Consider the following 20,460-nt stretch of genomic DNA (forward strand, 5'->3'; position numbering starts at 1 on the left):
GCAGAAACTTCTGGAGACCGTGTCTGATGCGTGACATTCGGATGTTTGTATTGTGCAGTGACGGCCGGGCTTGATGTTAATGTGAATGTGTTGCTTCATTGACACTTGAGCATCACAACTACATGTACAGTCTGTCAAGTTCTCACGCATGACAACACTGAACACAAGAAGCTGAATATAATCAGATATGTAAATAATATGAAAGTGTTGTAATGTCAAACTGTAGATGTGCCGTAGGTGTTCATGTCTAGATGTGTTTTCACATGATGTGAGCTCATATATGACGTTCTCATGGCCTGAGCTGATGATGTTGCGTGTGATTCCTGCGAATGACGTCTGAACAATCCACAAACCATCACAATGACACGAGAGTAAAGTGAAGTACGGTATAAGCTTGTGTCATGTGCAGATGAACGCTTACGTTTAATTGCCGTATTAAAAAAATAAAGGTAATATTTTATATTAATGTTGTGTGTTTTGAAGCACAATGTTCTTCTCTGAGTGTGATGATCTCTTTGTGTTTGTCATTGTGAGGGTTCGGTGTGTGAAAGAGCTTCTTGTTTTCTATGCTAATGTCAGTGAATGTCGTCGCTGCTCTCCACAGAAAACCATTGTTTTCTCCTTCATCTGGAATGAGTGCCAATGCTGCACAGAGTTTGATGTTTTCTGCTTTTATTCGTATACGCTACACGACAATAAAACTAACACCGACAGACCGATATAACATCGAGAATAACGCGCAACAGATCTTCAGCGCGCAATTACGCACCGCATACACATCACTCCATCTTCACGTTGATCGTTTATTTTCTATTCGTTTCACGTGTAGCCTATGAATGCACATTAAAATCAACTTATTTGATATATCACACAACCATCCGAATCAAATCGTGACGTGTAAACGACCCCCGTGAATGATTGGGCATCTGGAGTTGAAACGTTTCTTCCAAGCGGTGCCAAGTGGGCGATCACGAGTATCGTTACGTCCAGCCTCCCACTTCAGACCCGACACAGCGTCGTTACGTTCAGACTCCTTAGAGACCGCCGGTGATGGATGCTCCGCGCGCTCTCTGATTCTCCTGACCTTTATCATGTCCGATCAGGCCTCATCTCCTCCAGCCGGACAGAAATCCGCTCTCAGGGTGTCCGGCTCATCCGACAGCAGGTTTCAGGTGGACCCGGTGGCGGAGGGCTCGCGCTCATCGGCCGGTGAGGAGTCGAAGGGCAGATTCCGGGTGGTGAACTTCCTCAGCCCGACTGATGGAGCTCCAGACGCGGGTGTGAATGGAGACACGGTGAGAAGTGAAGCCAGTCTCCACTCGTCCACAGGAGGTCTCAGTCATTTCTCAGACACCCACAGCAACACATATTACCTGCGGACCTTCGGTCACAACACCATCGACGCGGTGCCGAACATCGACTTCTACCGGCACACAGAAGCGCCGCTGGGAGAGAAACTCATCCGACCGTCACTCTCTGAACTCCACGATGAGCTCGATAAGGTGCGTGTTTCGTGTCTCGTGTTAACCTGAAGAAATAAATAAAAACACTCATTCGGTCAAATCTACTTTACAAGTTTTTCTGACAGCACAGAAATGTGAAACAAAAGGAAATACAAATAATGCCGCAGGTACAGAGTTGCATTTCACCAATGATATACTATGACAACATATAAATCACGTAACCTGACATAGAGTTTGGTTCCAAAATGAGATCAAACTAAAAATATGTTTTTTTTGTTGTGCATTCCAATTAATATCCATCAAACTGCTGTTGCTGTGTTATGATAATAACTTACCCAATAAAACATGATTAAAAATGGAGTTATCTCATTTGGAACCAAACTCTTCATATCCTCATGCTTCAAATCTACTTTCATTGTGTAATGTACCTAATGTATGCGTCTGTCTCTTAAACAACATTGTGTTTACTGTAAACATTTCATTTATTCTTTTAGAAGACGCTTTTATCAAAAGCAACTTAAACATAAGGAGCAACAGTACGGGTTCATGATCCGTGAGGTTCTTCTCTCCGTGAGATTTTCTGTGTAGTTTAAGCATATGCACATATGTGTTTCTTCTGCCCACACATCATTCATCACACGTTTCTGCTCATATGACTGAACGTTTAATGAAATGTGTGACATCAGAACACACACACACACACACACAGTAGTTGTGAGACAATAGTGTCTGTCACACACCCCCTCTGAGTGACCTGCTGCTGTTCTGGGTCACGTCACAATAGTTCAGTGTATGAACACACACTGACTCCTGACATTCTCTGACACGTCACAGGTCACACACATCACGTCTCATGAAAACACACACACACACACACACAATATTTGAGTCCATATTGAGATTATAATAATATCAGCCAAGCATTCACTTAATGCATAATATGCTAAAGAACCCACCGGGAGATTGCATTTATGAGATTATTATTTACTAGAATAATATAAGCACATGTACTGTGCTGTGTTTGACCTTTTTTGTGTTCAGTTTTTCCTATTTTCTCCTGTAAAGCTGCTTTGGAACAATGCCCATTGTGAAACGAACTACATAAATAAAATGAATTGAATTGAATAGAATAATCTTTACTAAAATTGACTTTGAATGTTAACGTCTCTTCTCAAACTCTAATGACAGACACATGTGTGTGATTTCTGACTCTTTGTCTAATTGAGATGAATGTGTTGTGTCAGGAGCCGTTTGAGGACGGATTTCCCAGCGGTGAGGAGTTCACCACCACAGAGACTCTCACACAGAAAGACGCGTCCGATTCTAAAGGAGGAACAGTGAAATTTGGATGGATTAAAGGAGTTCTGGTGAGTTTCTACGCACATCATGTTTGACATCGAGATGATGATTTGAGAGGTTTTAGAGATGTGTGTGTGCAGGTCAGATGTATGTTGAACATCTGGGGTGTGATGCTGTTCATCAGGATGTCGTGGATTGTGGGTCAGGCCGGGATCGGTCAGTATCTCACGTGATGTCATACTCGGTTGTGCTGTTTGTTTAGATGTGTTGAGTGATTGTTCGTGTGTCGTCTGTGTGCAGCTCTGTCGTGCGCCATCGTTCTCATTGCTATAGTCGTGACATCCATCACCGGTCTGTCCACGTCAGCCATAGCCACTAATGGTTTTGTCCGTGGAGGTGAACACATGCAGATTATTTCATTACAACCGTAAATGTGATTGATCGGTCGGATGATTGCGTGTTGGGTTATTTTCAGGTGGAGCTTATTATCTGATCTCCAGGAGTTTGGGTCCAGAGTTTGGAGGATCTATCGGCCTGATCTTTGCCTTTGCAAACGCTGTCGCTGTGGCCATGTACGTGGTGGGTTTCGCCGAGACGGTGGTTGAACTTCTGGATGTGAGTGGAACATGAATGACACATGATGATTGTGTTGTTCACACAGATGTTGTCTTCTCACACTGTTGTCGTCATTGTGTGTGTGTGTGTGTATCAGAGTATAGACGCTCTTATGACAGATGAGATTAATGACATCAGGATTGTGGGAACGCTCACGGTTATTTTGCTGTTGGGAATCTCTGTGGCTGGTATGGAGTGGGAAGCAAAGGTCCGTATATACCGTCCACTCAATCTGTTTATTTTCTTTCATGTGTCACACGTGTGTTCAGTGTGTGTTTCTCTTACGTCACAGGCTCAGATTGTGTTGTTGATCATTCTTCTGGCGGCGATTTTCAACTACTTCGTTGGATCCTTCATTCCAATGGAATCAAAGATGCCCAAAGGCTTCTTCGGCTATAATGGTGAATTCTCTTGTTTCTTTTTTCTCTTTTGCTCATGTCAGTCACTTGTGATGGTTCAGGATGAAGTTTGTGATTTGTAGAGAAGAGAAGTGTTTGATGAAGAGGTTCTTCTCATGTTTGATGTCTCTTCAACAGCTGCTATAATGATGGAGAACATGGGTCCAGACTTCAGAGATGAAGAGACGTTCTTCTCTGTCTTTGCCATCTTCTTTCCGGCTGCTACAGGAATCTTAGCAGGTGCCAATATCTCTGGAGACCTGGCGGTGAGATTCATTCTTCATTCTCTTTCTAAGTTTTTGTGTTTTGTCCGTCTCTGAGTGAGTCATAATTGTTCTGGGTGGATCTTGGACGTGTTCAGGATCCACAGTCTGCGATCCCAAAAGGAACCCTGCTGGCCATCCTTATCACCGGAGTCGTGTACATCGCCGTGGCCATCTCGAATGGTAAGGAGAGTTACGCACTGTTTGTCTTCGTGTGTTGTCTGTGGTCTTGACTGACACATGAGAGCTGATATATGAGGAGTTTGGTGTTTTTTTCAGGCTCTTGTATAGTCAGAGACGCTACAGGAGATGATAATGACACTATGGTGGGTTCACTGGAGAACTGCACAGACGCCGCCTGTACGCTGGGTTATGATTTCTCCATCTGTAAAGAGGGAGGCTGCAAGTACGGACTTCAGAATGACTTTCAGGTATCTGACACGAATGTCATTCTATAAATCTATTGATCCAGTCATCGGGTCCAACAACAGAATTTCTAAACGTAGGTTTAGATTGGATGTGTAAGAACAGCAGATTGACAGCTGAAGGGGAGGAGTTAACGGATATTAAAGATTATGAGGGGGCACATGTTTTTTCTTAAAAGAGAATGACCCACATTGATAAGATATTTACAATAAACGCTTTGTTCTCATTTTTAATTTCACTGGGACTTTAAGCTCAGAGCTCGAGCCAAACCTCGGGTTCAGCACAGTCCTGTCGTATTGTGATTCAGGTTCTACGATCCAAATAAATCCACATTCAGAGAGACATACGATTTTACATCAAACTTTGATGGAGTTTTCTCAGTTTTGTCTTATTTAAGAATCAACTTTGATGTATTGATGTAAACGACTGTAATGCTTGTTCAAACTGTGCGTAGTGAATGCAGATTGTAATAGTCGGGATTTGAGTACATTGGATGAGAAATGTTTGAGTTCATAATGAGATCTTCAATAATATCCATCATTTGATTGCAGACTTGACAAATCTGAGCTCAGTTTACCTCCAATGACAGAGAGAGAATCTCAAGAGAAATATCTGTGACATGTTTAGTGCCTCTGCTGAATTGTGGTTGTTTTGTAAGGTGATGAGTTTGGTGTCTGGGTTTGGTCCTCTCATTACTGCTGGGATTTTCTCTGCCACTCTCTCATCTGCTTTGGCATCACTGGTCAGCGCTCCTAAAGTATTCCAGGTGAGATCTGCACTTCTCTTTATCCTCTGTGACGTTTGGTGGATAAGTATTCGTTGGATGTGATCCAAATCTTATCTTTAATCATCTTAAACTGTATGTTATTTTATATAAATGATCTCTATATCAGTAATTAGTTACAGTAATTACATTTCTTTACTTGAAGTCAAGTAAGGGATTACTCTTATTATTCCTGTAACTTAATAACTGTTACTTCTGATGTAATTGAACTAATTACTTTGTAATATTTAATAGTGGAATTGACATCAAGCTTTGAAGTATCCTTCTCACATTTGTAATACTTTGGTCAGGTCATGAAAATAATATGTAATTTGTATCATGTATTATTTATTTGAATGAATTAAAAGAGCCGTTTCATTTCTATCCTTGAATCACATAACTAATTGAGGTTGATGTAGGATATAGTAAGTCATTAGTAATAAGTGAGTAAATACTTGTTGGAGAGAGTCATTTGTTCAGTACACTATTGAACATGTCATTAGTAACTAGTAATTCATTACTTTATCATAGTAACTTACCCAACACTGCTCTATATATCTTTGCTCAGTTTTCATGCTGTCCTGTTTGTTATGTGCGGTGTGTTTGTCGTAGGCTTTATGTCGAGATAACATCTACCCTGGACTGCACGTGTTTGCGAAGGGTTACGGGAAAAACAACGAGCCGCTGCGAGCGTACGTGCTCACGTTCATCATTGGTCTGGCCTTCATTCTGATCGGTACATCACACGCTACTGCAAATAAACTATACGTCGTGTTCTGTGTTATAAACTGACCTGCCTTTGTTTTTCAGCGGAGTTGAACATCATCGCTCCCATCATCTCTAACTTCTTCTTGGCTTCTTATGCTTTGATCAACTTCTCCGTGTTTCACGCGTCGCTGGCGAACTCTCCAGGCAAGCGTCACATCCGTCCGTCATGATCTAAATTCAGCGTGAACGACATCATGAGTTTTGTACATAAAATAATCAGGGTTTCACGCTAAATTTTCGACACAGACCCCTGCGTATATTGCTATTATCAGTGTTTCAACCATTCACAGGTCAAAACTTTGGTCAAGAACTTTGAAATGTGCCAAAACTAGAGTTGCATCGTTCACATGAAAGTGAATGAAATGAAACGTGTGACTGTGGCTGTAATGGTTTTGCACTGAAACAGGATGGCGTCCCAGTTTTAAATACTACAACAAATGGGTGTCGTTGTCCGGAGCAGTGCTGTGCTGCGTGGTGATGTTCGTCATAAACTGGTGGGCCGCTCTTTTCACTAACGTCATCGTCCTGGCGCTCTACATATACGTCAGCTATAAGAAACCTGGTAAAGACCTGTTTTCAGATCTGACGTTTGATGCTGTGAATTACACAGTAACATGAGTGTTTGTACCGTAGATGTGAACTGGGGTTCATCTACACAAGCGCTGATGTATAATCAAGCCTTATCTCACTGTCTTCATCTCACCGGAGTCGAAGATCACATCAAAAACTTCCGGTGATCCACCTCATCCACACACACATTCATCAGAAATATATACGCTGTACTGTAACATACTGTGAAGCACATGTTTGTATGTGTTCTTCAGACCTCAGTGTCTCATCATGAGCGGTTATCCAAACTCCAGACCAGCGCTGGTGTATCTCGTGCACTCCTTCACCAAAAATGTGGGCTTGATGATCTGCGGTCACGTGCGCACGGTATGTAGCACCAGAAAGGATTTCTTGAAGCATTGCGGCGCGCAAACAACTCATGTATTTGTGGTTTTGTTTTCAAAGGGACACCGCAGACTGAATCCCAAAGAAATGATGAACGAGCAGGTGCGCTATCAGCGCTGGCTCCTGAAGACACAAATCAAAGCTTTCTACACACCTGTGTTTGCTGAGGATCTCCGGCAGGGCGCTCAGTTTCTTCTACAGGTCACTGCACATCATCGATGATAGAGATCAATGGTGCTTCGAAACATCCCGGTTACATCAGTGTCGTTTTGTTGGTTATTCACAGACGACGGGTTTGGGTCGGCTGAAACCGAACACACTTGTATTTGGATTCAAGAATAACTGGAGAGGCGGTGAAATGAAGGATGTTGAAACGTACATCAACACCATCCAGTGAGTGTGAAATTGGTTTATAATCCTGAACAGAAGAAGCGAGATCCGTCTGTCATCTGATGTGTGTGCTTATGTTTCAGTGATGCGTTTGATCTGCAGTATGGTCTGGTTCTTCTCAGACTGAAGGAAGGTCTCGATATCTCTCACATTCAAGGTCAGGATGCTTTCATCACTCTTTTAGATTCAGATATGACACATCATGCTTTAGCTCAGCTCGTGCTGGTCCTTCTTCAGATGAATTTCTGTCCACACATGAGAAAACTCCTGGAATGAAGGATCTGCTGGTGTCCATCAACATTAAAGACTTTGACAGTGATTCTTCTAAACCATCGTCCAAAACCACCAGCTGTCAGAGCAGTCCTCTCATCTTCAAAGGTCTCAAATGTTATATACACACCATTTATATTAGATGTGTGACTCTCAGACTTCAATCCATGTCGTAGAAGATGATTTACCTTTTCAATATGACATGTTCATGTAATGCAGAACAGATTATTTTATGCTTCAGATTGTCCGGTTAAAAGGATTTGGTGATGTCCCATTCCTTAAAATTGATAATATCAACTCAGTCTTTTGACGTGTTCTTGTGTTGTGATATCAGACACAAGTCGTCCTTCTCATCTGAGTCCAGCAGACGAGAGACTTCTGACAGCCAGTCAACAGTTCAAGAAGAAACAACACAAAGGAACTATTGACGTTTGGTGGCTGTTTGACGATGGAGGTATTTGCCACCAACATCACACTTACCTCACAACAAAGGGAAAACTGGAGGCGGCCAATATAAACCAGTGCACCAGTCCTCCTCGGCTACATAGGCAGTTTCAAATATCATCATGTTGTGTTGTTTAGTGCCACAATCAACAGAATGGAGTAGACTGGCAGCCATATGAGGCCCGCAAAACATCTTTACCCGACCCACCATAACATTTCAAATAAGAGGAGCGGCAGTGTGCTTTAAGAAATGCACGTCCCATGATAAAGCGATTTGATACTGCATTCTTTATTTATGAAAATACAGCTATATTTACGAGAAAATAGTCCATCTCCCTCCAGAACTCGCACTACAAAGGATCTGCCCTTCTAAGTGCGTAGGACACATGTATGTGATTAATTTCACCCGAAGATATGATAATAGCGTCCTGTTTCTTGCTCTTTATAAGACGCCATAACATCACAAGGGGCAGGGATTTCTTTTGTGCTGAATGTATTAGGGTTTTTGACTTTCATTCATTCATCCAAATATCTTCATAAAAATTTTCTTGAAAAAATTGTGCCACCCAAATCTTGGAGGTACGTGGGATTGTATTTCATTTTTGGGTAAACTAACGCATTGATGAATATAAAATACAATTAAAAAAGACAATATCCCCTTTAATTACATATCATGAAAAGGCACAAATACTGGATGCAATATTGGTGTGAATTTTTTAAGTAAAAGAATGAAAATTTGTAAAATCGAAAAAAATTCAATAAATAACAGAAATACAAAATAACAGAACAAATGGAGAAAACTGGCCCGCATCCAATTTATACTTTTGGAATCTGGCAATCTGAAAAAGTAGCTGAAGACCCCTGACTAGCTCACTTTGTTAGTTATACAACTAGCAGTTTACTATCAGCCAGAAACTAAACAGAAAGGAAAGTGTTTGTCATCTGTTCTTCTTTAGTTGTCACAAGTGCATCAGTATAATGGGAGAGGGAACAGTGAGAAGGCTCATATTATGTGTCAGGTAGTAAATGCATTCGCAAACGTTTGCCACACAGGCCTCTATAGATGTAGACGCTCTCAGTTTATCTTTACCAAACACGCTTGGTTTCTCTGTCTGCTAGGTGTAGATGTCAGGCTACTTAACTGCAGGAAATCCTGTCCCTGGATCCACTGAGTGAGCGCCTACAGGTCGTCAGGTTCCTGGCGTTAAAGTTTACTTCTCAAAAACAATCGTGGTCCTAGGCAGTGAGTGAGCTCACGTGTTAAAATGTAATCAGATTAGTTTTCTAGTCATTGTCAGAAGCCAAGCAAACGAAACGTGCTACCTAGCGTTAGTTATGCCCACAAAAACGTGTCACGATGTTTACTAACAGTAAAGGTGTCTATTGGCAAGAGAAATGATCATTTATTATAAAATCATGTTGTTGTGAGATCACGATTTGAATCATTCACATGTTGTTGTAGGCCTGACTCTTCTGATACCATATCTGCTGACCAACAAGAAGAAGTGGAGAGACTGCAAGATCCGGGTGTTCATCGGTGGAAAGATAAACCGGATTGATCATGACCGCAGAGCGTGAGAAATATAATATAATACATAATAATAACATCTTTTATCCGTACATTACTTTATAAAAGTATTTCCAAGCACAGGTGTTCGGATCAAGAGCTTTATAAGATCGCAAGGTGTTTGTAGAACTACAGAAATAAATGATGGAGATCATCAGCTAATACAAGTCTAAAGCTTCTGTTCCTCTACAGAATGGCTGCATTACTCAGTAAATTCAGGATTGACTTTTCAGACATCACCGTTCTCGGAGACATCAACATTAAGCCACAGAAACACAAGTAAGTTTAGATTGATCAGATGATCTTCTGCTCTGATGTCCAGTGGAAGGTTAACACACATGTCTTTGTATGGTGTGTTTAGTAAGGAGATGTTTCAGAACATGATCGAGCCGTACAGACTGAAAGAAGATGACATGGAGCAAGAAGATGCTGAGAGACTGAAGACACAAGAACCCTGGAGAATCACTGATAATGAGCTTGAGCTCTACAGAGCAAAGGTCTCAACATCCGCATTCATGATACACCCATTGCACTCTTGTATAAGAATCAATCACAGAAAACATAAACTGACAGAAGTACACCTGAACGGTGTAAATGTAACGTTTCAGATGTCTTCTGCTTGATTTGAGCTTCGGCGGTCAACACTACATTTTCAGAAAGATATTTTATCCATGGATCATGTTAACATTGCCGTTCTCAGGCAGGTGATGTTTTCTTACCTGCTTGAAACCAAATCAGTTCTGGTTCTTTTTTCCTTTTCATTTAGTCTAATCGTCAAATCCGACTGAACGAGCTGTTGCAGGAGCACTCGAGCACAGCAAACCTGATCGTCATGTAAGGATTCATCACCCATTACACACTTCATGTGACGCACACACACGGTCTGATGTCTGTCTGATCTGTTCGCAGAACGATGCCGCTGGCCAGAAAGGGGACGGTGTCCAGCGCTCTCTACATGTCCTGGCTGGACACATTATCCAAAGATCTGCCTCCTATTCTTCTGGTCCGAGGAAACCATCAGAGTGTTCTCACCTTCTACTCATGAACACAACATGATGCTACAATCATGACTTCTGGATATTGTATATGTTCACTTGTCAAACACTTGTGTTTATTACATATTCAGTGAGAAATGATCAGATCTGATATTTTAAAGGGCTGAAATAGACGTAATGGTCAATTTTAAACGGTTCTGTTATCTGTCATGTTGTTTGTTGCTGAGAACTGATGTTGTGTTCCATCAGCAAGCAAGAGATGATTTCCTCCTATACAGTACAGCAGCTCTGAACAGTGTGAGATTGTTGTTGTCAGGTTTAGTGTTTTAGAGAATTTGGACCTGGGGACGGATGAGTGTATTTAGAGTCCACTAACACTTATAAAGTTCTTCATGTAACAGAAGTTTGTGGTTGTGCACAAGCAGGTGTGTGTTGTAAATGAATATGGTTGTACTACATTTATTAATTTATGTTTCTAATGCTTGAAGTACTTAAAATGCTGTTCAAATATCTGGATGAATTTAGCTGAACGGTCAGCAGATTGTCAAAACAACATTGAAAGTTTGAATTCATTAAATAAATAGCCTTCGTTTGAACAATATCCTTAGTGTTTTTAATGCTTTGCTATTGAATCAGAAAGTGTTAAATATGAGTCCAGACAAATAATGAAATAGCTCGTTCCAAGAAATTCACTAAAATACATTTATTCATTGATGGTTGAGTCACAGAATGATTATTGCAGACAGCTGGGACCTGTTTGTGCCAAAAGAACTAAAGAAAAAGGAGAAAGCAGGACATCAGTCCAGTGTGAGTGTTAAAATGCTTCATGCTGTATTGAATTGAATATGATATCTATTCCTCAACAGCGTTTAGCTGCATTTTTACACATGTTGATTCCAAAAGTGTTTTTAGACTTTAAGAGCTCTGTTAGAAACCATTTATCGGCTCATCACTCTGTCTACCGAGCTCACAGTAAATCGTCTTTCATTAGCACTCGCGTGTGTGATTAATACCCCCCCATCCACTTGATTTAGGATTCATCAGCGTTTCTGTCAGAAATCGTGTGTAGAGAATGTCAGTCAGTTCCTCCCTTCAACAGAGAATCAAGCCAAACGGAGTTGATCCATACGACAGCGGTGATGACTGGGAGATCGGTGTCGGGAATCTGATCATTGACTTGGACGCCGATTTGGAGAAAGACAGACGGAGATTGGAGATGAATCGCGTTTTGAGCGTTAAAAGCGCAGCGGAAGGTCGCGAGGAGCTCAAGTACAATTGCGCGAACGCAGGCGCCGCGTTCGACGGCCTGACGGGAGCGTCCTCGCAGCCCGCCGGTGAACACGGATATCTCTGCAGAGAAGCCAAGAAATTCAAGCTGAAAAGACGGACTTCCTCCAACGGCACAGACAAACTCCCATCGCCGGAGATCGTGAGCGGACTTCCTAAAGTATGCGTCGCTAAACGGCGGGAGGCTCAAGGACGCGCCGGAGAGACTTCAGACATGAATTCAGCACCACCGCAGGCGGACAGCAACCCCGACGCCAGCGACGCGACGCACGCCAAAGCCAAAGACGGCAAGAAAGGGAAGAACCAGAGCAAAGGGCTGAAACGAGAGAAAGACTCCGCGAGGACGCGCAAAGACAAGGCCGGTGATGAAATCGGCCCGCTGTCGGAGAATGGATGCGCGTTCGGAGGGACGGAGAATCTCAGGGGCGGAATGGACGCGGCTATTGTTGAACACACTGATGACACGAGCACAGAAGAACACAATCTGAGGACGGTAAGATCAAATCTGCCCTACACATCTTTACACGAGCTCGTGAGAAATAGGCTACACGCGGATAAATAAGTTATGATAATGATTGATCCATCGAGCCGCGAGATCGATACTGTTTATGTATTCGGTCATGTAGTACAGCTGAAAGCGAAATATAATCATATCCACATATAATGTGATGAAGTCAAGATCTTTCATGGACGGGCAGAAATGTAAATTGAGGTGGACGCGATGCTCATCGTCACATTATGTATGCAGGAAAGCTTGTGTTGCGCGTTATCTCTCGTGTGTCTTGTGTATGGGCTAAACGAAGAGATTCTTCTCAAACAAACAAACAAAAACATCAACACACATCAATCACACACTGAAGACTCGCTTTCCACATGTCAAGTTAATGACATGTGATTTCTTTTGTTTGTCAGCCATTTCCTTTGTTAACACACACATACACTGTCCAATTCTTCACGTCTGTTGCTATTGGAGACCCGAGCAACATCATTTCCTCCGTTGGTTTTTAACAAAGACATGCAGTGTGTTTGACGCCGAGATTCTGTTCCATGTTATTTACAGTTTTAAAGATCACAGAGAGAAGCTCCACCCCCTCAGCGTTGGCCATTCTGTTCTATTGTCCCTGTAAGCTTACACAGATGTCTGCTTCATTTAAGCGTGATGTCAGTGTTGAAATACCCACTCATGAGTTTATTTGCTTAACCACAAATAATGACGGATAATTACATCCACTTACAAATGGCACAATAAAATGAATTTGCAAACAACTCAAGCTCAGAATGTTCAGTTAAGAGGTTGTTGGTTCATTCCCAGGGGACGTGCACACTGCTAGAATCTCTGAGCTGATCAATGAACATGTACTTCAGCATGTGTCGTGTTTGTGTCTCTCTGCAGTTCAGCGTAAAGACACGGTCAGTTGGAACAAACACGCATGAAGCTGAGAAAGCCGTCGAGTCCAGCCACATGGAGCCATGTCAACCAGGAACAAGTGTTAATCTAGAGGGTTTTGTGTGGCATGAAACAGAAGAAGGTGAGAGCGTGTATTGTTTTCTTTAGTCTGTATCCTTCTCGCATTATAAACAGACATATTCAGATTTGTTTTATGGCACATTTACATTTATTTATCTGGCAGACGCCTTTATCCAAAGCGACTTGTAATCAGCAGAACATTTTGTCAACATGCTAAACAGTACCATTAGTTTACAAGGCCATGCTACTAGGAGGATTAAAGCTGGAGTAAGCAAAGGAGAGAATGAACAACAAGAATTTTTTAAGACACAAGACAAAGACAGTTATCAGTTAGTCAAATAAATGCGGAACCGGGACACGTGAATGGCGAGTTTGACTGTGTTTTCATAGCAGCTGTGATACGGAGTCATTTGAAGGAAGAGAAGACACTGGTTGAATATTGATTAAGCAAATTAAAATTGCAGACCAGCATCTTCACTTCCATCACTAAGATCAAGCACAGAATGAATCTGTTGAAAATTTCAATAAAAACGGCGTTAACATGAAGCTGTGGCTCGAGTTGTCTATTGTAGAAATGTTTGCATTTTGTGCCACACGATGTTGATGTGTGCAGGTGTTTATGAATTCTGGTTCTTCTAAATACTTTTGATTCCAGGGGTTCTAGTTGTGAATGTCACATGGAGGAAAAGAACGTATGTAGGGACTCTGCTGGACTGCACCAAGCATGACTGGGCTCCACCACGGTAACACATTTACACATTAAGCATGCTTGACTTGCATTGTGTCCACATTTCTTCAGGTCCAATTTAAAGAGTTTGAGCTCAGATGCAGTCAGAATGAAACACAGGTTGTTTCTTTTTCAACTAGGTTTTGTGAGTCACCAATGAGCGACTCTGACATGCCTTGCGCACGAGGACGTGGAAAACGTATGAGGCTGACCATGCCAGAACAATTAGCTGGTGACCCGAGTCTTTCCAAGATACGAGGACTTACGCACAAGAGACGCGGCGTGGGTATCAGCAACAAAGGGAGACGCGGGAGCCTGAACCTCAACGTCTGCAGGACACCTGGATACTATGCTGTGGACGACATCAAGTCCAATCCCCTCATTTGTGGGAAAAGAAAAGGCAAAGCTCCGGCTGATCTGGACCTGAGTTTGGTCTCGGAGGACATTAGGAATGGAAACGGGAAAAGGATGCGGGCCAAGTCCAGGAGCGCTCCCTCCACCCCTCAGGGTAAATCCGACCCAGTGTTTCTCGATCAAGTCTGTGCGTCTCCAATTCTCATAGACTGTCCTCATCCGAACTGCAACAAGAAATATAAACACATCAACGGACTGCGCTACCACCAGTCACATGCTCACTTGAACAACGACAGCAAGCAAGAGTTTGAGGTGGAGAGTGAGGACAGATTCTCAGATTTTGATGATTCGCTCAGCAATGTAACTTATGATTCATCTGAGATGTCCAAGAAGCCCAGATCCATGTATAAACTCAACTCGGTTAGTTCTCCAAAGAGCAGGAAAGCATTGCTGAACAGTGACAACAGTGCCATGGCTAACGCTAAACAACGCAGGAATTTGACAAGTCAGGACGGATCTATAGATGATCTGAGCAACCTCCCACTTATTTCCAACATGTCTGTCGTGCTGGAGAACTGTCTCATTACGGATCGTAACACATCTGTTGAGATGCCTAAGCTTGAAGCAGAGGGTGCTATTGATAAGAGAGACATCTGTAGCAAATCTAAAAAAGAAAGTGGCTTCGCTGAAAGATGCTCCGTTAAATCCAGAACCAACAGACTCATTACTACCACCGTCGCTCCACCAAAACTGACCGCTATTCCACCCGCTGGGTTCTCTGCTAAAGTCACGGAGGTGTCTTCCCATCAGGCCTCTCCAACCGTCGCTCTCACAAAGGCCAAGAACCTCTCGCTGAAACCCATAAAGCCAAAACTGGACACTGTTGCACAAGTTAACATAGCCAATGCCACAACAGTCCTGAGCAAAGACAGTAAGCGAAAAGAAAAGCATAAATTAAAAGACAGGAACTGCAAGGATCCACGGAGTCCTAAGAGCGACCCGATGTACGCAAAAATAGATGATGTGAAAAGCATAGGCAAAGACTTCCCCGTAAGCCTCTTGAAAGAGCATTTGAGCAAGCAGGATGTCGTAAATGGTCCAAGTGAAACACAAGAAAGCCGCATGGCTAGCATTCGAGCAGAGGCTGACAAAGTTTACACTTTCTCTGACAATGCACCGAGTCCTTCCATCGGGAGCTCAGCGAGAATAGACTGTGGTCCACTTACAAATGGAGATGGAGCCACAGCGAAAACAACTAGCCCGGCGTACTCTGACATATCAGATGCAGCTGAAGATGGTGGATCCAACTCGAGATCTCGAAGAAACTCCACACAAGACTCAAACCCCAACAGCAACATCAATCCCAAAATTCCCCTAATGAGTGCAGCTGTCACCGGAGCGGCAGGTAAAGAGTCTCATGCTCATGGATATGAATCGCACTGCATCCCAGGTTACATGCACTCCGGACAAGCCAATTCCACTTCGTTCCTTAAGGTGGCTTCTCCGTATTGCCGGACGAAGGATGACTTGAGAGATTTAGGTGAAGATATGAAAAGTCCTGAACCCTCTAGCCACTCACAGCTTCAGTATTCTGTGACAGAAACCCACACAGCACTGGCTCAGTCCTTGTACTACGGACAGTACAGCCGCGGGGTTTCGGCGGACCAGAAGGTTCTGATGATGTCCAACAGCCACAGACCACTCAACGAGTCCAGCTGTGACAGTCACGGACAGTTTAACAAACAGAGCAGAGGTCAAGTGAGGCGTGGATCCGATCAGAAAGAACGAACAAAAGACGACCAAAAGCAATTCATGAGCTCTCCTCCGTCAATTCATAAGGGGACAAACCTGACTGCTAAAATGAGCTGCGGAAAACCTGGATTTATCTATGCGGAGCTGGACAAGCAGCCGTTGTTTCCACAGGGACAAGGAAAGTCATCTCATATCGCTATGACAAAAGAACAAGGAGTTATCAAGGAGTCTGAAGACCTCAGTATGGAGAGTTCAAACTCAAATGTGGACACAAATATAACATTTCTAAATGTAAGTTACTGATGTTACTTCTCATTTTCATTTTCTGAGGATAATGTTCTTTTAAAGACTTTAAGAAATGTCTTTGGTTTTGCGGGATGACCCTTTGGTTAAAGCCTAACAATCCAAAGCCTATTGTTGCAAATATGATCGTTAATCATCAAATTATCGAAATGTCTGGATGTTGGGATGATTGAGATCATGTTGATTTGTTGCAATCCCTTTAAGGTTTTCCGTGCTGTAAACACTACCGTTGGGCTTTCCTATAAGCTGTATAATGTCATTGGTTGCCAGACCATAAACTGTTTGACAGTAGATGTTCCTCTGGGTTTAGGCGTCAGAATCTCAGTCCTGGAGCCACTCCTATCAGCCCAAATATATGAAGCAGCAAAATCAGGAGGTCAACAAGATCTCTGAGGACACGAGTCTCAGTCCAGGCAAGGGGAAAGACTGGCACGTTCCTCTAGAGCCCGAGTCCAGACTGGATGCTGAACTTCAGAGCGTCAAAGGTGAGACGGCTGCTGAAGTCACAGAGGACAATACAAGAGTAGATGGGGGAGACGACGCGTCTGAAGACCTGCAGGCGGCACGAGGAGCCGTGTCGCCTCCCCAACAGTCCTTCATCCAGTTTCAACACTCCTACCCTTATTTACACCTGTGTGAGACAGGCAGCAATGCTTACAGCGTCATGTCTCCAGCTCTGGTGCACAATTATCCAGGTAATCTTACAGAGCATTTACACCTGTGTCGTACTATAGACGCTTTCAAAAAAACAACATGATCAAATGTTACAGTGCATGCGAGCGTTTGTAGACTGAACTTAACTTCCGGTACACGTTCACAAACAATAGAGCACCTGTGGATGATTTCTGACAACAGAAACCGTTGGATGACCAAAATTGTCTCTTCAGTATTTTGAATGTACCATACGGTTTCTTTAAATGCGACCGAACTACAGCAACCGTTCAACAAATTTAATCAAATGAACATACAACAAATTCAACAAATCGTATACAAAAAGGGATAGTTCACCCAAAAAGGAATTTCTGTCATCATTTACTCACGCTCATGTTATTTCATACCTGTATTAATTACTTTGTTCTCATGAACACAGAGAGAGATATTTGGAAGAATGTTAGTCATTTTCAGTTTCGGGACATCATCCACTACCATAGTGGGAAGAATTAAACGGTAGTCAAAGGTGCCCGAGAACCCGTTGTTTTGCTAAATTCTTTAAAATATCTCATCACGTGTTCAACAGAACTTAAAATTGCAGACATTCTTGCAAATATCTTTCTCTGTGTTCAGTGGAACAATTACACAGGTTTGAATGTAAATGATAACAAACATTTTTGGATGAACTATCCCTTTAATACAATTATTAGACAGTAAAATAGTAATGCAAATTAATATCAACATAAATGAAATAAAATATAAATCGTTATAGACACTATCCAACCACAGACCAGAAGTTAACTGCAGTCCAGATGCACGCGTCCGATGAAACGATCTGCTTGTAAAGACTCATTTGTGTCCTTTTGGTTCTAGGTTTCCATTATCCTCTGTATGGAAAAACAGCGGGGAGAGAAGATTCAGACGGCGCTCAAAGCAGCAAACCAGTGCCAGATTCTCCAGCATTAGAACTGCTATCACATCCTCTCCTGCCGTATCACGGCAAATCTCCTGTTGTACGTATCTCGCATCTGTTCCCTCCTACAGGGTACAAATGACAGGAAACTCTGTATGTAAAGCTACAATCACTTTAGATAACAGTACTAGTTCCTCCATTAACACGCAGACACGAGAATAAACACGTGCAAATGCACATGCATCAAACACTGCGCCGCGTTCATCCACACGCTGGCTTAGTCATTCAAAGTGTGTGATGGTAAAACAAAACGTTCATGAATATTAATGATATTTTCCTCGTCAGCCCGGAGAGAGAGGATCTCCAGACCAGGAGCGGGACACGGAGCGGGAAAGAGAAACAGTTCCATTCGGTCGGCACCTCCAGACGCATCATCTCACTCACCTGGGCATGAGTTACACACTGGTGTCTGGACAGTATGACCCATTTCAAGGTGAAAAGGTCAAAAACAACTGAACTACGGTCAACGTGACCCTGTTTACTTAATGAAGACATGTTTCCGGTCTGATCATCCGTGTTCGTGATTCCGTTCTAATCTGATGTAATAACCTGTTCTGAAGACATCGCCGAGCTCTCTCACATTCACCCACCGGTTTACAGTTACAGCAGAAACAAACTGATTTGCACGTTTCTGTTTCATTTGGAGATCACCACGGAGTGGGGCGAGGATGCCGTTTCCTTTTGACCTTCTGACTGAGTGTTAACGTAACACGGTGAATGTTCTCAAAGGATTGAACGCAGCGGCTCTGCTCACAAACCAGCTAGAGACGACGCTACAGACCTGCAGATGACATCATCACTGCAATGAAGTGAAATAAAGCAAAACAAATACATCGCGTACCGTCGAAACGCTGGAGAATCTTTCCGTCATTCTTCTAATCCCTGCAGATAATGATGGGAAGAAGCTGTGAGAGACTCGCACTTCACATCACTTTCATGGTGTTTCTCATCGCCTCCATAGGAGGCAGCAACTACTATCTCATTTCTAACCAATGAATGTACTCACGGAGAAAGAGCGCAGCTCTATTTCAGTATGTGCTGATGTGACATGGTGACACAAGCTCCGTGTATATAAACCTTCCCATCGTTGGATTTTGCGGCATCTAGCTGTTTGTACGCACTCGCAGTATATTGTTGTGTAACCATAATATTGAATGTATTTGCTATTTGGTCACCTCTATGTGGTCACGGACGGTTTGCAATAGATGATAAGAGATTGTGAAGTGGTTTGATCTGCATTCACATGAATATTCTGTTATGAACAGCCATTAATCTGTTGTATCGTATTAAGTGGATGTTAATGAACAGTTCATCTCTCAGTGCCATACAGTATTGTTGTGATGTATATAGATGTACAGAGTTGAACAAACAGCCACTATAATTAGCGTATGTATCTTTGTATTGACTCGGTGCAATGTATGGTTGTCTGCCCAGTGCCCACCTCAGCTTCACAGCGCCAGGCGTCGTCCTTCTTTACTTTAATAGTGATAAACATGACATGAATATGTTTACAAGTGGACAGAAAGTCGGTGGTTGGTTGAGTTGTGTCATTAGGTTTCTTGATGTCAGCTATACCAGTGGTCTCCGTTGTAAGGCCCCCAAATAAAGACTCATAATCTTAAACTCAGAATTTTAATTAAACCAAATGCATATTCAGTTATAATATGGTGGGACATTCATTCTATATTGTATGATGGGCTTATTTTTTTATGTTTGATTGCATTAAACTCACGATGCGTTTCAATATTTCATAAAATGCCACGACGTCATCTGTGGCCCCCCTGGATCCATCGCTTTGAGAACCACTGAGCTACACCATCACACTGCAATTGCTTTTTATACTGTCTCTGCCTTAACATGTTTGGCAATCCAAATAAAAAGTAAAGGTTGTTTTTACACGCTCGGCTCATGAGTTTGAGTGATGTCTTTGTCTTTCTTCAGTGGAACACAAAAGAAGATATTGTGAGAAATGCCTCAGTGGTTTTGTGTTCATTCAACGGAAGTCAACGGAGTTCAGTACTGTTGATTATTCATTTTTTTCTTTTGTGTTCTGAATAAGAAAGAAACGTTTGAAATAAGGGTTTTCACACGAGGTCAAAACATAGTGACCAAACAACCATAAAGCAGTTATCTGTCGCAATGAATAAATGAAGAGTTTGGTTCCAAAATGAGATAACTCGATTAAAAAAATCATGTGTTTTTTATGTTATCATGTTTTTATTGTGTTTTATTGTGTTATTTAGCTGTATTTTATGAGTTATTATGGCTAAACAAACCACCTTATATATTGATATTAATTGTAATGCACAGTAAAAATAAAAATATCTAAT

At 42.3% G+C, this 20,460-nt stretch overlaps 3 protein-coding genes across 4 annotated transcripts in view; all 3 read left to right on the plus strand.

Annotated features, from left to right (window-relative positions):
• Positions 1-499, plus strand: part of gramd2b (GRAM domain containing 2B) — a 4,856-nt gene extending 4,357 nt beyond the window's left edge. For both annotated transcript variants that reach the window (XM_079468540.1, XM_079468539.1), the window contains exon 14: positions 1-499. This exon is cut by the window's left edge and continues 14 nt beyond it. In XM_079468540.1, the coding sequence (XP_079324666.1) occupies positions 1-34 (34 nt within the window). In that variant the 3' untranslated portion in view covers positions 35-499.
• Positions 500-658: 159 nt separating this feature from the next.
• LOC306900203 (solute carrier family 12 member 2) lies at positions 659-11,209 on the plus strand. The gene is made up of 26 exons (XM_079466969.1): positions 659-1,502; positions 2,708-2,830; positions 2,903-2,978; positions 3,063-3,158; positions 3,238-3,377; positions 3,475-3,585; positions 3,670-3,778; positions 3,914-4,041; positions 4,137-4,221; positions 4,318-4,469; positions 5,123-5,230; positions 5,840-5,963; positions 6,038-6,139; positions 6,402-6,557; positions 6,629-6,728; positions 6,820-6,931; positions 7,010-7,150; positions 7,236-7,342; positions 7,423-7,496; positions 7,577-7,717; positions 7,944-8,063; positions 9,516-9,627; positions 9,813-9,899; positions 9,982-10,117; positions 10,387-10,454; positions 10,530-11,209. The coding sequence occupies exons 1-26, from the start codon at positions 915-917 to the stop codon at positions 10,663-10,665; spliced, it is 3,432 nt and encodes a 1,143-aa protein (XP_079323095.1). The 5' UTR covers positions 659-914; the 3' UTR covers positions 10,666-11,209.
• Positions 11,210-11,687: 478 nt separating this feature from the next.
• On the plus strand, positions 11,688-20,025 carry znf608 (zinc finger protein 608; the record flags this gene model as incomplete). Its single annotated transcript, XM_079466943.1, has 7 exons — positions 11,688-12,395; positions 13,296-13,431; positions 14,026-14,113; positions 14,238-16,494; positions 16,817-17,201; positions 18,031-18,170; positions 18,416-20,025. 7 exons carry the CDS (start codon positions 11,688-11,690, stop codon positions 18,584-18,586), a joined length of 3,885 nt encoding a protein of 1,294 aa, XP_079323069.1. The 3' UTR covers positions 18,587-20,025.
• Positions 20,026-20,460: the final 435 nt, after the last annotated feature.

The sequence above is a fragment of the Barbatula barbatula genome (genome assembly GCF_947034865.1).
Source record: "Barbatula barbatula genome assembly, chromosome: 11".
Classification (NCBI taxonomy): domain Eukaryota; kingdom Metazoa; phylum Chordata; class Actinopteri; order Cypriniformes; family Nemacheilidae; genus Barbatula; species Barbatula barbatula.